This window comes from Engraulis encrasicolus, chromosome 14 (assembly GCF_034702125.1).
Source record: "Engraulis encrasicolus isolate BLACKSEA-1 chromosome 14, IST_EnEncr_1.0, whole genome shotgun sequence".
NCBI lineage: Eukaryota > Metazoa > Chordata > Actinopteri > Clupeiformes > Engraulidae > Engraulis > Engraulis encrasicolus.
Window position 1 is genome coordinate 9,158,509 of NC_085870.1, and position 17,500 is coordinate 9,176,008.

Below are 17,500 nucleotides of genomic sequence, written 5' to 3' on the forward strand. Positions count from 1 at the left end.
CTGTTTCCCCAAATAATCAATGCAAATGACAGTCGTCATAATTTTCAAGTCATCCGCCATTAGAGTACAATTAAAACGTTTTTGAATGAACCTTCCAATGATAACGGTATTTTTTAAGTAATAAAAAACTTAAAATGCTCTGTTCCACATTATTACGCAAAGTAGTTGTGTAGTGTTGTAATCCAAATTTCTTTCTTTGTTTCCCATTTACATCAACACAGTTGGATTTTTGTACCTTCTAAATTACATTTCAATGTTCAATACTTGATGATAACCTCTTTGTCTTAGTAACTGGAATGCTGCCTTTAACATTGAAGTCAATGGCAGGGCATTGCATGGGAGTTATGGAAGCCCAGATATCCTTGATGCTTTGCTCTCAACTATTTTTGTTTGTTTGGTCTGGTGACCCACACTTCACTCTTCAATATACCCATAGATTTCCATGCCACGTTTAGGTGCTTTGGTGGTATCGACATTTTAACTCACCAGACATAAAACCCCATTGAAAAGGAATGGGATGTTATGTCTGGTGAGTTAGAATGTCATCATCTCCAAAGCTCCTAAACGTGGCATGGAAATCTACGGGTATATTGAAGAGTGAAGTGTGGGTCACCCGACCAAACAAACAAAAACAGCTGAGATCAAAGCAGCAAGGATATCTGGGCTTCCATAACTATCATGCAATTCCATCACTTCAATATTAAATGCAGCATTCCAGTTACAGCTTATAGCAAAGTTTTGAACATTGAAATGTATTGAAGGTACCAAATGCCAACTGTTTTGATGTAAATGGGAAAAAAAGAAAGAAATTTGGATTACAACACTACAAAACTGTGTTGCGTAATTAATTGGAACAGAGCATTTTGGGCATTTTAAGTTTTTTATTATTTTAAAAAATACCGATGTCATTGGAAGGTTCATTCAAAAACGTTTAAAATTGTACTCTAATGGCTGATGACTTGAAAAATATGACGACTGTCATTTCTATTGATTATTTGGGAAAACGGCAAAAAATGTCATTTGCGTAATAATGTGGAACGCGGTGTATGTGTAATCATCTTGTTAATGCATAAATGTAATGCTGGGAGGAATTTCTTTCTCCATTCCCTAAATGTTGACTGCAAAAAAAGAACCCTGCCAGCCAGCCCTAATGAGTCTTTGACTGTTTTATGTTTTTTTTGAATATTGACGCTGGTTGTTTTTGACATGGCCAGTGTGCCATCCCAATTCATGGTACTGGTGGTGGAACAGACATCAGAATTATGGAGACAAAAGGCAATAACAGGCATGGATGTACTTGCAAGAGAAATCATGATGTACAGACTATACATGTATTATGATGAGATGTTTTAACACCTGGAGACATTGAAACACAGAACTCATTGATGCTTTTTTGTGCAAAAAGGCTGATCCAAAGTTGTATGTAACCCAACCCATAAGTTGCTTCTGGAGGGTTTTGTTGTTGTGTAGTTTGGTGTGTGCGTGGGTGCGAGTGTGTGGCGAGAGGTTGCGTGAGAGATAGGGGGAGAGTGTGGAGGTATGCGCGCCACTTAGCGAGGCGGGTGGGGCGCGCCTTCACCATTGGTCCAAACTCTGCTTTTAATAACAGAACAAAAGAGGAACTAGAAATGCATATGTTTGAAAAAGAGCAGCAGTTTCTCTTTTTTTCTCCCCCCTCCGCGGCTTTGGTAATTTTATATTGACTGTGGCTTTGGCAGGACACAAAAAAGATTGAGAGAGAAGAAAAGAAAAGAAAAGCGAGGCGGAGGGGGAAAAAAAGAAAAGCATACAAGTATTTTAATGTTTGATTTTTATATATTTATTCATTTTTTTATTTTCTTATTATTTCAAGTCCTGAGAGTTCAGAGGATGGGGGGATGTGGAAGTGGGATAGGGGTTTAAGGGGAGGTGGGTGGCGGTCGGGGTCTGTGGGGAGAGGTGGGGGTTTGTGGGGGGATGGCACTGAAGACTTTCCAAGACCCAGCTGACTGGAGTCGTATACATGAATTGGGTTTTGTCGGCGCTGAAAACAGAAAATATGTCCGTCCCCCGCTCTTTTATATGCATCGCCTGCCATCTCCACAAACCCCAAAACACCCCCCACACCCCCCCAACACCACCACCATCACCATCACCTCCACCCCTCGCCCTCCTCCATTTCATTTGCATTCTAGTGACGCTCTCAGGCATTGTCTCACGGCATGGGAGAGATAATTGTGTCGTACCTCAACAACCTGCAATTAGCCTGCGCTGTATAGACGACGGGCCCGGCCCAGGATGCAGAGTTTTTAAATTTGTCCAAAAGGTTGGTGGCGGCCCTGATTTATGAGATCTTTTGTTTGCCGTCTCGTTTATGTTTGTTCCTGTAGTTATGGTGTGGTGTATGCCGCGACTGTAAAAGCAAAGACTTGTTTCTGTTTGGGGGTTTTTTGTTTGTTTTTTTTTGTCTTCTTTACCATGTATAATAACAGGTATTCTTGTAGTCTACCTTGTAAAAAAAAACTACAAAGGACCTAACTTTTGTACAAAGCAAACCTTTCCATTATTATAATGAACTTGCCATTAATATGTCAAATATTCTTTTTTAAGAATTTAACTGATGTTAATCTTAACGTCCAATGTAAATGTCCCCCAATCCCTTCCTTGCCTTTTTTTGTTTTTCTCCAGATCGTGTCCTTTGAGAGATTTATGTGACAATAAAGAAATTGCAGTCAACTAAAGCACAGTGAAGCTCCAAGTGTTTTTGGTGCAAAGTTGTAAGGAAGTTGTGCACGGTGGTGCATCGCCGGTTTTGTCAACAGGCAGATGAGGCAATCGCCAAGGGGCCCCACCAAATCGAACCTCTGCAGGGGCCCCCAAACAAACAGCCCCATCATGGTAAATATCATCCAAGGTATTTCAAGGGGGGGCATTTCTCTATTTTGCTTTAGGGCCCCCAAATGTGTACAGCCTCTGTTGTCATCCTCTAAGCATCAGTCTGTGTTGCGCTTGTGTGTGTGAATGTCGCACTCACGCTTTCTCAGGCTTGATCTCGGCCACGGTGGTGGTGACTTCATCCTGGCGCATTGTGCAGCGAGAGGAACCCCCTTTTATTTGTGGTTTAAGACTCATTATTAGTGGTTCAACAACGGTTTACATACAGTTCAAAGTTTTTTTTTTCTCTTTGTAAATCTCAATGCATTTTAAATTAGGCTCTTCTTATGCATCAGCCAGCTTTCCCTTCCATTGTTCCTCATTCATTCATGTGGTGTAACTGGTATACACATGATCACATCCAGGTGTTAGAACAATTTATGATCGACGTAAATGAGCGAAAATATGACAGAGATATGTAGATACTATATGACTCGTATGTCCGCTTTCGTTATATTTGTCAGTGAGCTTGAACGATTTGATTTCCATTGAGCGATTTACGCTTAATCAAGAGGAAAAAACTGAGCTCATTCACTGTTCCACAGACAGTGCTGTACATTCAGAAGAAGCCGTACTTCTCATGTAGGGTGAGTTCGGGTAAATTGGGCCACTTTTTTTGCATATAAGTTAATGGAAAAAAGTGGCCCAATTTACCCTTCTATGTGTGGGAGGCTTGTTAACATTTCTTTAACATTTTTAGTACACAATTTCAAACCGTTAATGTCAAGTCGTTAATGTAATTCTCAGAATGGCAGGCAGACTGGACATAACACATTTTAATCTATGCAAAAGGTCTCTCTGTTGTGACCAAAGTCTCTCGGTCAGTTGTCACCAACGGTACTTTTTAAAGCATGCCAGGAATAGCTACCAGCAGATGTTAAACCATTTCTGCCCACCTCTTCCTGAAACGTGAAGCCATGCGTACAGACAGCGTGTGTGTGTGTGTGTGTGTGTGTGTGTGTGTGTGTGTGTGTGTGTGTGTGTGTGTGTGTGTGTGTGTGTGTGTGTGTGTGTGTGTCTGTGTCTGTGTGTGTGTGTGTGTGTGTGTGTGTGATATGTACACGGACACATTTTGTGCGTGTGTATGGGTGTGTGCACATTTATGTACGTGGACACAATTGTGTGTGTGCGCACGTGTGTGTGTGTCCGCACGTGTGTGTGTGTGTGTGGGTATAACTTTGACTGGCGGCAGTGAGATGATGTCACCCCCCCTGTGTTCAACAGCCAGCTTTAGGCACTGCTGCACTCCTTTCAAGACCACCTCCCTCTCTATTCTCCACACCCTGAGTCAGCATGCAAATGCAATACCCAACAACACACACTCTTCATTACCCCCCCCCCTCCACACACACACACACACACACACACACACAACACACACACTAATACACAAACAGCCCCAACACCACACACACACACACACACACACACACACACACACACACACACACACACACACACACACACACACACACACACACACACACACACACACACACACACACACACACACACACACACAGGAAACAGAGGTGACTGCTGAGAACGTGCCTGTCGGAAACATTCTGAGGTGCTTGCGGGAATGTACCTGAGGCTGCTATCTCTATTAGCACGCAATCGTGTCACAGCAACACCTTGCTATCGACACAATCTAGCTAGATTAGCTCCTTGAATGCGAGTTTATTTCTCTCAGTGACAAATTGCTTCATGTGATTTAAAAAACAAAAAAAATGTATAGGCCTACGTATTAGGCAGGATGTTTCTGTGAAATCTGGAGGTTCTCTGAATGACTAGTCGGGTAAAACTGAAGCTTCACTTTAACAGGGGAAGGACAGGAGCACGCCTGGTAGTCGCAGAGTCATCTATAGTACAGATTAGCATATGCATTAACGTAAGCCACCACAGACACCTTATGACTCAATACTCAACACGACTGCACCATCATGTCACCTTCTGAAATAACTGTAACAAATGATCAAACGTGCAACGTCCTCAAAAAAAAATGTTGTACAGTGTTTGTACATGTACTGTAACTGCCGGTATATATTTAAACCAATTATATTTATTAAATATAATTTAAAATCGTACATTTTTAAAAGGCATAAACGTTTAGTTTCCCTCCAGTGATGTACATTGGAAATAAATGTGTGACACAATGTAACTTCAAAATATGTACATCTTTATTACAAAATCGTATTCACAATTGAAATTCCTCGTAAAAAAATGTATAAAAAGCTTAAGAGATGGAATTTGAAAACAAATGATTTCTGACTCGCCAATTGTGCTTGGCAAGACAATAGCACAAGAAAGGAATTTGTAAACAAATTAATTGAGGACTCCACACAACCGCAACAGCCTTACTTACAAAGACGTAGGGAAAAAAATGAAATATTATCAAAATGGAGATTTTTTTTTTACACAGTACAGATGCATAGCGAAAAAGGCTTGTGTTTTCAAGCAGACATTTTATAATTACAGCTAGACAATGAGAGAAAGAGTGCGGAGCACCACATCAGCAACCGCGTATTATGTTATATTGCAGTACATGTTTCAAGAGCTCACGCCACCAGCTGCGGAGGTGAGGTGAGGACATAATGCTTTGTATTTCCACTCCAGACTACAAGACACACAATGCTACAGAATGAGGAGGCCTCTAGGCACGGGACACGCTGAGTGGATCACACACACCAGCAAAACACAGACTTAAAGGCTGGCTGGCGTCAGAGAAGTCACAGTGTTTCTTGTTGCAGGCAAGGCCACTTTTACCGTAAATGACACACAACCACAAGAAGTACTATTATTATTATTATTATTATTATTATTATTATTATTAATAGTATTACATATAAAAACAGTCATTAGACACATGCGCAACTTAAATAATTTTTACTGTAAACTTCATTTTCATGATCAATTTCCTGGCGCAGTTGAGACCCATGGCTTTCAAATATGTGCATCTACCAGTGCCATTATAATCACTGGCATGGTTTAAAGACTGCAGTGCCACCAACACAACACTTCATTTTCTCCCCTCCCCCCCCCATGTCCTTCATAAACACCACCGCAACAGTGCATTTTATAACACTTTCTTCAATATGTCAACTTCTTATTGAACACAAACTAACAAACAAACAAACATATAACACTGTTATTAAATGGACGATTGACAAAACTATCCAATTCTAGTCCAGTTTCTGTCCATGGGATATGATGTGTTTACATGATGGTGAAGAAGCCTATCCTCTGATGACATGGTTGGCCTATTGCATCGCTGGATAGATAGGAAAAGGCACAGGCAGATGCCCTGGTGTTGGAAACAATTCAACAGGCGTTACCTGTTAAGTGTCATTTCTCCAGGAAATGTGCACAGGTATTGAGATGATGCTGAGAAGAACCCATAGTGGTTTTTAAACGGAGAAGAGTTTCAGTGGTTCAGAGTGAAAGCGTTTTTCAGTAAACTGTTCAATGTGTGTGTGTGTGTGTGTGTGTGTGTGTGTGTGTGTGTGTGTGTGTGTGTGTGTGTGTGTGTGTGTGTGTGTGTGTGAGAGAGAGAGAGAGAGAGAGAGAGAGAGAGAGAGAGAGAGAGAGAGAGAGAGAGAGAGAGAGAGAGAGAGAGAGAGAGAGAGAGAGACTGTTCATCATCAGTTCCTGCCAATGCTAATACTGTATGTACTGTGTGTGCACATTACGCTTCTCAACATTTAATTGTGTGTCTTATTTGTGGTTCTGGTTTTATCATTTCTTATTTACAGATTATCTAGAGCACTGGAACTGGAACCAGATATTTCATGTAATATGCCGGGCGGGTTTATTTCTCTTTCAATCTCCCCCGCTTTCATTATATACATTCTGTCACTTTTTGTTTTAGTCCGGACCATGTGGTGCTGGCAGTTTGGCAAGCAGGTAGAAATAAAGCACAAGGCCTTCATAATAATAATAATAAGAAAATTGGCATGGCTTTAGCTGTCCTCAGGCACAAAAGGCTGTTCGTTCGTTTGGCTTGTTCACATTTTAATTAGAATGGCTGACGTCCTGTCACATTCCATTTCTCCCTCCTGCTCTTCTTTCTTCATCGGAGAAGGCACGTGTGGTTTTGTGGCCGCAAGTGGCATGAGGGAGGCGCTGGTCTGGTCGAGCTTTGAGAGTCCTATTTGCCTAGTGCAGTTGTTCCCACAGTAAACTGGTCGCAGACAAAGGGACATTGCATAAACAACTGGAAATTCTAGGCAATTTTTTCGTCCATTACCAGTAATATTGCTAGATTTTACATTAATATTGCTAGATTTGACATTAATACTTTGTCTGCTATTATTGCTAGAAATCCGTTTCTAGGCTAAGACTATTGTATGTAGGGGGTTTGCGAAAAATTTCTCGAGTCCAAAGAGAGGGTCCCAGCTGAAAAAGTTTGGGAACCACTGGCCTAGAGGATTTTTGTTCGTGGTGCTGGTCTGGGTTTGTAATGTACGAAGGTCCAGTGGGCCGTCTTTCTTTATTTCATCCCTGATTGTCACAGGCTTCTCCTGGGCTGTGCGTGTTGTTGTTCTGTGGCGTGAGCTCCATCGCCGTTTCCTGGTCGCTTTGGTCACAGTGGTCATCCCCCTCTAAGTCCATGTTTGTCCTTTCTCCTCCTCCTCCTCCTCCTTCCCCTCGTCCGTTTGCCAGGCTGCTGTTCCCCCCTCTCTGCTCCTCTTCACTCCCGCTCAGTGCTCCAGTCTCCACTGCAAGGCTGCCACTCCCCCCAAGAACCTCAGCCTCCTCCATCTCCTCCTCTGCCCTCTCCAGCTCTTCTCGATGACCACCACCTAACACCTCCTCCTCCCCCTCCTCCTCTTCCTCGTCCTCGTCCTCCTCCTCCCGGAGCCCTCCATCCAGGCTGGAGTCACTGAGGAAGTTCGAAGTGGTCTCCTCCGGAGTGGTGGAGCTGTTAGTGGCGTTGGTATTACCCATAATGCTATTGTTCTTGTTACTTCCCATCATCATCGTCACCGCGTCCTGCCCACCACCAGTGGGGGTGAGCTCCAGGCCGGGGGTGCGGTAGCCCGGCTCCTCCCCGATGGTGGTGTCCTCCGCATCGGCATCGGGGTCTGGGTCGGGGTCAGCGGCGTCGCGGCTACAGTAGGCGTAGCGGTGGTTCATGTGCTGGCTGTAGGAGCCCGAGTGGGAGAAGCGCTTGCCGCACTTGTCACACTGGTACGGCTTCTCGCCCGAGTGGAGACGCGAGTGCTCGATCAGGTGGTGCTTGTGCTTGAAGGCCTTCTTGCAGATCTTGCACTCGTGGGGGCGCTTGCCTGCAGAGAGAGAGAGAGAGAGAGAGAGAGAGAGAGAGAGAGAGAGAGAGAGAGAGAGAGAGAAGAGAGAGAAGAGAGAGAAGAGAGAATGACATAACACAGGGCCTTTAGTAATGCTCTACGAATCGGTCATTGCCATTCTGGTAACAACAAAATTCTAACACAGTGTTTTAACAAGTCCCTTCTTGCAGATCTTACTCTCATGGGAAGGCCTTTGCACAGGGGAAAGGAATACAAAGATATGGTACATGTCAAAAACATATAAAATACCATATGACCAGGACTTGACATTGTTTTTTTACTCATAAGCCACTCTGACTAGTGGTTTTCCCTGAGTCACTAGCCATTCAGCTTTTGTACTAGCCACACTTGTGGTCATAGGTATATTTTTCCACAGTAGTCTATGTTTTGTAGCTTTAGTGACACAGAAATGATTACTAGCCGCAGCCATGTTTTGCCAGCATTAGGCTAAATGGCAGATGCCAATGTCAAGCCCTGATTGAAGAACACGTGCAGTAAATTTAGAGTAAGGGGATGGGGATGGGGATGGGGCGATAACGGTAAGGGGTACAAACAAATTTGTCCGCAATCGGAATTACGAAGTACACAAATCACTCAAACTCACAAAATGACTTGAGTTTTGAACCCTATATACAGTCGGTCGGCGGTTTGAACTTTTGACAAAGAGATGACGGAAGTTACCAAGGGTCACCGAAAGAAATGAAAAGTGGAGCAAAAAAAAACAAAAAACGAACGAGAGTAAAAGGGAAAAAAACGAGTAAAAGAAAGAAACGTGAGCTGACTTGGTCGTAACGTACCTGTGTGCTCGTACTTGTGGCGCAGCAGGGAGCTGCTCTTCTGGAAGGTCTTGTCGCAGATGTCACAGGCGTACAGGCCCTCCTCCGTCTTCCTCAGCCTCTTGCGGCCCGGCACCCCGTCCCCATCCAAACCCTCCTCCATCACCGACAGGTAGTCAAGGCAACCACGGTTCAAGGCCTCGTTCTGAGCAGGACAGAGGGAGAGAGAGACAGAGCAGGTTGGATAATGGCTTTAAAAATAAATTGAATTAAAAAAAACTTTTACATTTAACTATTGTGTTTACAGAACACAAGACAAAACAAATTCTGATAAATAAAATGGATAAAACATTCATTCAGGAGAAAAACAGAAGTTGTATGAAAGTAAGTAAGTAAGCATGCCCTTTATTATCCCACAATGGGGGAAATGCATGTGTTGCAGCAGTAACATACATACAACTTGTGCAAAAGTAGACGACATACATACAGAAGCAGAGTGAATGCTCTTGTTGGAGGGGTAAAGTGTGATATTACAGTACAGTCACAATATGATTCAGGGAGCATGTGACACTCAGCACATTAGGCTTACTGAGCTTTTTTATAGGTTGACAAGGGGCCTCCCCCAGGCATGCAACCTGTATACATGCTGATCAAACAATGACATACTAACGTAAAACTAAATAAACAAACGCCTGAGAGAGAGCTGCACTACAGCTTAGTTAAAAGGTCAGCAGACAAGAAATACAGTAAGGCAGGTGAGGACATTTTGCTCAATAATCGTTACTCATTTAGATTCCCGAAAGCTTACAGCATGAGTTTGTAAATGTGTCATGGCCACACGGAGGGCTTTATTCTATAATGCATTGTTTGGCTGTGTGACCGAATGCCGCTGTAAGACGCTATAAGCTATTTAGCTGTGCGACCGGGTGCTGTAAAATGCCGTAATCTGTTTAGCTGTGTCCCTGTTGTGGTGGCGTTATAAATTTGATAAAGCTTTAATAAGCTAGTGAGAATTGGCTGCCTTTTAATAGCTGCTGTGAGATTTCTTTGGATCTGTAAATAAATGCTGCGATAAGTTGCTATGAACAGTTTGGCTGCGATTGAGCGTTGTTTCAGGCTTATGCACACTTTTGGCTAGTTTGCTTGTTTGCAATCTCGAAACCCTGCGCTCTGGAGTTCGAATGGTGACGTTTTGAGCAGTGGGTACCTCATAGCTTAGTTTGGTGTGGTGCAATGCTGTTTAATCCACAAATGACACTTTTTCTAGTCCTAAAATGTTGAGCTTTAATCCAGACGCCAAAAAACAGATGTTTTCAAATCAGGGCATTGTAGTGGTGTGAATGAGTGCTGTTGTAGGATCAAGAATACTGTATAGGCTCCTGCAATAACTGTTGCTTTACATAAGAACAACAGAAAATGTAATGTAATGTAATGTAATGCTGGCTCATGCGGTATACATTTTTCTTTGGCTGTGGTGCTACAGTACTATGTGTATGTATCTCACCATCAAGGCTTGTCTCTCCTGGTGGATCCTCTTCAGCATGGACTCCGTGTCCGAGTCCAGCATGTAGGCCATGGGCGACAGGAAGCCAGCGTTGGGCGGCGCCCCCCTGTTCACAGGAAGCGACGGCATGCCCTCGTGCCCGCCGCCCCCACCACCCCGCAGTCCCGCGGGGGGAAGCATGGGATTGAAGAGCGGGTAGGGCCCGTAGACAGAGCCCCCGAACATGGGGGCTCCCCCAAACGGCGCTCCGGGCTGCATCGGGGGGGCCGCCCCGTACCCCGCCATGGACTGCGGAGAAGGCGGCGTCAACCTCCTGTACGGCCCCTCGGAGTCTCTCCTCTCGGCTCCCCGCGGCGTGCCGTTGCAGGGCCTCTCCCTCGGGGAGGGGTCCGCTCCCGGGGGCTTAGGCAGGGAGAGGTCCAGCGGTTCGGCCTGGGAGCCGGCGGAGCCCGGGGTTCTGCGGGGTGGACCGGCTCTTCCTGCGGGCGAGACGACGTTTGCGGCGGCGGACGCCACGCCGGCAGCGGAAGAGAGATCCAGGCCTCCGAGAGGGGAGGGGAACCCGGGAGAGAGCAGTCGTCTGCGGTCGTGCAGCGGAGTGGAGGGCATGTCGGCGCTGGCCGTGGCGGGGCTGACCGGGGTCTTGCCGACCGGGCTCCCCAGTTCGGCGCCGGGCCAGTAGGGGCGCGACGAAGGCAAACCGGGCTCGGAGCGGAGCTGGATGGGCGAGTGCAGGGCCACCAGGAGCTGCTGGGGCACCGACTGCCAGGGGCTGCGCTGCAGGGGCGAGCGAGGGTCCTTGGCGGCGAAGCCGTTGCTGAGGGCCGTGGGTGTCTTGGGGGGCTCATGCGGGTGTGGGTGTGGGTGTGGATGTGGGTGCGGGTGAGCAGGGGGCCTGGAGAAGTTGAGCGGAGAGGAGCCGGGCTCTTTGTGCAGCCTGGGGCTTTCCAGCGGCTCCATGGCTGACAAGGAGGACACCGCCTCGCCACTGCTGCTGCTGCTGCTGCGGTTCATCTTGCAGAGGTAGCGCTCGTGCTGCAGGAGGACGGCCGTGTTGGGGAACAGCTGGGAGCACCAGCGGCACGTCACCCCTCCTCCCCCAGACGACGGAGTCTCCCCCGGCCTGCTGCTCTCAGGCGAGCCCCTGGCTTCTCCTCCTCCTCCTCCCCGGCCTCCTCCTCCTCCTGCTGGCCTCCTCACCTGCTGCTGCTCCTCCTCCTCCTCCATCCGGATAGGGGCCCCGTCTGGTCGCTGGCCCACCTCCCGCCTCAGCATCTCCTGCAGGAGGTGCTCGAACTTGCTCCCGGAGTGGAGGTAGGGGAGCAGGGTGGTGCCCTTGAAGACGCTGGCCCTGAGGGACAGCTCCGCGGTGGGGTCCCAAAGCCGGCTGAGGTCCCTGCCTCGTAGTCCACCCAGCAGGGCCCCCTCCCCCTGAAGGGGAAGAGCCTGGAGGTCGGCTGGCAGCTGCTGCCTATCCTGGTTGTACGGAGAGCTCTTCCCCATGATGGTGGTGCTGCTGCTGTGGTTGCGGCCTATGGGCGTGGGGGGTGAGGTGGGGGAGGTGTGGAGGTAGGTAGGGTGGCTGTGCCCGTTAAAGGGGCCTGATCCTGGACCTCCTCCTCCTCCTCCTCCTCCTCCGTTCAGGCACTTCTTACTGCTGAGGTGGGAGCTGTAGGAGCCTGAGTGTGAGAAGCGCTTCTTGCAGTTGGAGCACTCGTATGGCTTCTCACCTGGTGAAGTTAGAAAAACAGGAGGTGTTGGTCAAAGAGTGTAGATAGGAAGAACTCTTAGGCCGGCCACACATTGGCTCCGACAGCACTGCGGCGCACTTTGCTTCCGACATAATTCGGACCCCCAAACCAAATTTCACACAAACATAGCATTGAAAGTCAATGAGCGGTGCCGACAAAATAGAACTTGTCTCTAATTGCTATTCGACCAAAATGGCAATGCCCATGTAAATCCACGTAATAGTACTTCCAGATTTGATTGGCACTGTATTTCCAGCATGACACCCCCCTTCCTATCTACACTCTTTGGTTTTAGTTGATTATCAGATGTAAGTGATGCAAAGACCAAGTGACTGAATGCCAATTAAGAAAAATAGGTGCAGTGACTTAGAACAAAGAGACCTTTCCAAATGCTTCACTAAATAGAAAGCAGACAACATTCATGTTAAATATATATACATTTTATGAATAATGTGCATGAAGATTGTATATTTATGTACTGTACATATTACACATAACATGTATTGTAAATAATTTGCGAGATGTATGCAACAGTAAGCTATATATGATTATTTCATGTGTAAATATGTGTGTTATGTCTTGTGGGCAATGTCTTTATTTATGTGTGTATGCTACTTGACACCTTAATTTCCCCCTGGGATCAATAAACGATACTCTACTCTACTCTACTCTCTAAAACTGTTTTTCTATGTCTAGATTAGTTAAAGCTAATGTTGGGGTTTAGATAGGCCTTGTGTAGGTGAGGTATTGTGCTTTGGGGGGTGCCTGTTGCCCTGTGTGGTGTGTTGTGGGGTAGTTAAGTAAGTGCACCATACCACTGTGGATGCGGAGGTGCTCCTTCAGATGGTGCTTGTACTTGAAGGCTTTGCCACACTGTACACACTTAAACTTCCTATTCTCCAGCGCAGGGTCTGAGAGAGGCTGCTGCCATACACAAACACAGAGAGAGAGAGAGAGAGAGAGAGAGAGAGAGAGAGAGAGAGAGAGAGAGAGAGAGAGAGAGAGAGAGAGAGTCTGTTAAACTGTGACAACTGATTGATGACCAACTAAACCACCTGATAATGTAATCAAGAAGCCCGTGGGTAAAATCATCATGGCCACAATATGCAGAGAGACACTGGTAGTTCTGCCCTTTTGGTTCTGTCATTTTCACCTGTTTACTCTTCCGTTGTTACTGTGAGCTTCTTTCCCCTTAACAATTGCCTGATGCTGGTTAATTGGCTACCTACAGTATACTTGATGATTTTCACTGCAAAATGACCATCAAAAAAAAAACCTTTTGCATTTTATTATTGGAAACGACTGTTCAGATGCCCTTTCAGCTATGTGTGAATTCTTGCTTTTACATACAAACCTATATAAAATTTATTTTGCAATGCATTACATTACATTACATTGCACTTAGCTGAAGCTTTTTCATTTATTCAAAGCGACTTACAACTATTATTTTTCAGGGTATTGGTTACAGTCCCAAGAGCATTGTGGGGTTAGGTGCCTTGCTCAAGGGCACTTCAGCCATGGATGGAGATGTAGGGAGAGGTCAGGGGGGATTTGAACCGACTACCCCTAGACTGGAAGACCAACTCTCTAACCACTAGGCCATGGCTGCCCCAATAGGCCATGGATGCCCAATACAAAAATGTAATTTTCCTAAAATGCTCCAAAACGGATATTTTGCAAGGAAAATCCTCGCTCGCTCCCTCACCTTCTCCTGTTGCTGGCTGTGCAGCATCATGTGCCGCTCCATCTGGGCGCGATAGGGCGTGCTGAAGCCACACAGGTGGCACGTGCTCTGGCCCTCCTCCCTCTCGTGGCAGAAGCGGATGTGCTCCCGGAGCGCCGGCTCGCGACGGTACGTGCGCTGGCAGAAGGGGCACGCCAGCATCCCCCGCAAGGCATCGGGGCTCAGCGGCACACCGTCTGTAACAACATCACACAAGCAGAAGGGGGTTATAAGTTTGAACAAGGGCATAAATGTTCACATACGTAACTCGCATAACACAGACACACACACACTTAATTATGTACATAATTCAATTCAATTCAATTCAGTTTATTTGCCGGACTCTTGGTCCACAGTCACATAATACAGGAGGGCACATAAAAAACACACATCAGGACAGACCAGTACAATCAGACAGAAACCCCACACAGAACAAACAGCAACGACAAAAAAAAAACCGTACAATATAAAATAATTAAAATCTATACAGACATCTCATCCAGTGCGCTCTTAGCCTGGATGAGTACCTTGCGCTACTGACCAATGGGTGAGTGAGTGCCACCATGATGTTATTGGAGGAGTCATCCAGGCGCTGTATAAACTTATAACTATAATCTTAAAAGTGCATGCAGTGTGTTTACTCCTGCATACACAAACATCTGGCTAGCACTACCACCTCTGGGGACCTTGAGTAAAATTCTTAGTGCGTCATTGTATGCAACTTGTAGTTTCTGCATGCTGGACTTCATGTACATAAATACCTACATGCTCAAACATGCGTTTTTACTATACACGCACATGAAGTAAATACACAATACATTAACATACACTGTCTCTTCTCTTTTTGTCTGTCTGTCTGTCTGTCTGTCTGTCTGTCTGTCTGTCTGTCTGTCTGTCTCCTCACCTGACTTGAGGCTCATTCCAATAAAATTCAGCCATTGTGAAGGGCTGGACTCAATCTGTGCTATCAAAAGTGCAGTACAGCACACATGCAAACCAAGCAAATATTTAAAACAAACAAATGTCCCATTCAAATGAAAAAAGCTTACTGCACACTTGCTAGACTTTGTTAATTTATTCAGAGAGAATAACACACTTTGCTCTTGTAAAATATCAGGCTCACCGAGGATGGAATGATAAATTCATCACCCAATATCGCTCAGAAATAATCACCTGCCAGGGTTACACCAAGGTCTTCTGGATTAATGTCAACCCTGACATCACTGTGAATTTTCTTCTTGGAGCAGGCGTTACTCTCAATTATTTAAATCTCTGAGGGTACTGGCCCGAATTTCAAATTCAATGTTGCTGCACACTGAAGAAGGCACACGCCGAAATGTGTCTGTGCTATAAAAAACACTAATATGCAAGGTGCGGCCTCCTTCTTGAAACAACCCTGACATCTCACCATGCGGTTGCTTAATCATTTATCTATATGCTGATCTACTGTACATGTATATTTAGATTTAGAGAAAGGTGTGATTCATTGCTGGGCATGACTCATGGTGTATGGGGGGGCTGCCTCAGACGTCGTTCTGGCTGTAGGGGGGAGAGCACCTCCGCCACCCCGGTGAATATCGGTGTGGTGGTGAAGCTCACTAAATTCCGCCGCAACTGAGCCGTGTCCACCTAATAACGGCAGGCCAGGGCTACACGGGGCTTCCCTCAGTAACAGCGGCGAGTATTGGTACAGTGCTGCACAGCAGCAGTAAATCATGCACTGTTAAATCAATTCATTTAATTAATACAAGTTACTATGTGGCAACTAAGCCATGTCCACCAAATAACACCAGGCCAGGGCAACAGTGGCGTGTATTGGTACAGTGTTGTTTAGCATCTGAGCCGTGTCCACCAAATAGACCGTAATGACAGGACATGGCCACAGGGGGCTTTACCTTGGCCACAGTGGCGAGTATCACTGTGGCACCACAGCAACTGAGCCGTGTCCGTACCACTAATAAAGACAAAGTAAGGGACAGAGGGCCGTGGGGGGGGGGGCGGGGGGCTTTACCTCGACCGTCAGGTGAGTCATGGTCCCCTGGCGACCAGCTGCTAGGTGGCGTGTCGTCATGGAGACTGCTGCGGATGTGGTAGGAGCCGTTGCCGTTGTGCAGCGGAGTGTCCATGAGACCGGTGGCATGGTAATGATGCTGCTGCTGATGATGCTGCTGGTGGGAGGCCTTCTGGAGCTGGGCCAGGAAGTCAAGGTGAGCCAACTCCTCCTCTGCCCGACCTGGTAAGGCAAGGCAAGGCAAGTTTATTTGTATAGCACATTTCATACACAGGTGCAACTCAATGTGCTTCACAAAATGAACAAATGCAAAAAGAAAGGAAACAGGGAAGAAAGAAGGAAATAAGTTAGAGTCAAAGAACATTTAAAACATTAAGATAAAACAATAAAACAATAATAATAAAAAAATAATTATAATCTGGAGCACAACATGCGGTAATGAGATGGTGGACACACATGCTCACACTTTATCGCCAATTTATTTAACCTTGTGCTGAATCTGACCCTACGATGGCGTAACGGTAGGGAACTGGGTTGCTACATCGTCAACCTGGGTTCGATTCCGGCCTGGTTCATTTGGCCAGTCCCTCCCCACGGGTCTCTTTCTCCCCACTCGATTCCTGTCCCTCTCTCACTATCCTATCACAAATAAAGGCATTAAAAGCCTGAAAAATATCTTTAAAAATGTTTTACTGAATCTGACATACTCTAAGTTATGGTGCACTACATACATGCCGATGACAAAATAGCGAAAATCTGAGAGTGCTGTCCTTGGCGTCTTTAATGTATTGTACACACACATGCTCATCAGTCTACAGCCCCTACAAAGTCTACTGGTTAGTAAAATAATTGAGTTTAGACTGAGGCCTCCTTTACGGATTAGAAAGTCTTATTCCTGATAATAGCACAAAAAACATGACCTTAGTTATACCTGTAATTTATAGCAACAACTCTAAAAAAAAACATTCTGATGCAGCTTTCGCATAATCAGCACATATACAGTAACAACATCTTAAGTTTAAATGGGTTTTTACTGGAGCTTACACCTGTTACACATAAACCGTACATGGTAATTTGACTTAATTAGAGGCCCAGCAGAAGTCGTGTCATTCCCTGTAGACTTGTGTGCAGTGTTCAAGTACTACCAACTAATTTGTTCATTTAATCACCAAAAAGTGCACTGAAAGACTGGGTGGAAAACCCTTTAAGAAAGCGGGAGTACATGTTCCAAAATACATGTAAAATACAAAATAAAAAAAATACATTGTATGAAAATGTATGTTTTCTGATCTTGACCAATCATATATATATGTATATATATTTAAAGTGTATTCACCCGGTTTCACCCCAAATGCCTGTCAGGTCGCCTGCATTGATGGCATTTGGCTCAAGGCTCTCGCATAGCCACAGGACCATATGATAGTCATACAGGGAAAGCATATCCATACTAAGTTTCTGAAACGATTTTTATCTTTAAAATAAAACCAGGGCTATGCAGATACGGACATGTGTT

At 45.6% G+C, this 17,500-nt stretch overlaps 1 protein-coding gene across 2 annotated transcripts in view; it reads right to left on the bottom strand.

The window, feature by feature from the left end:
• Nucleotides 1–6,772: 6,772 nt before the first annotated feature.
• LOC134462046 (zinc finger E-box-binding homeobox 2-like) overlaps nucleotides 6,773–17,500 on the bottom strand; it is a 58,938-nt gene continuing 48,210 nt past the window's right edge. The window contains exons 3-8 of one of the 2 annotated variants that reach the window (XM_063214893.1): nucleotides 15,988–16,209; nucleotides 13,959–14,173; nucleotides 13,069–13,174; nucleotides 10,503–12,232; nucleotides 9,020–9,203; nucleotides 6,773–8,201 (exon numbers count right to left, since the gene is read on the bottom strand). In XM_063214893.1, the coding sequence (XP_063070963.1) occupies nucleotides 7,408–8,201; nucleotides 9,020–9,203; nucleotides 10,503–12,232; nucleotides 13,069–13,174; nucleotides 13,959–14,173; nucleotides 15,988–16,209 (3,251 nt within the window). In that variant the 3' untranslated portion in view covers nucleotides 6,773–7,407. Of the gene's footprint in view, nucleotides 8,202–9,019; nucleotides 9,204–10,502; nucleotides 12,233–13,068; nucleotides 13,178–13,958; nucleotides 14,174–15,987; nucleotides 16,210–17,500 lie in introns of both variants that reach the window. The other variant, XM_063214892.1, reaches the window with a different exon arrangement.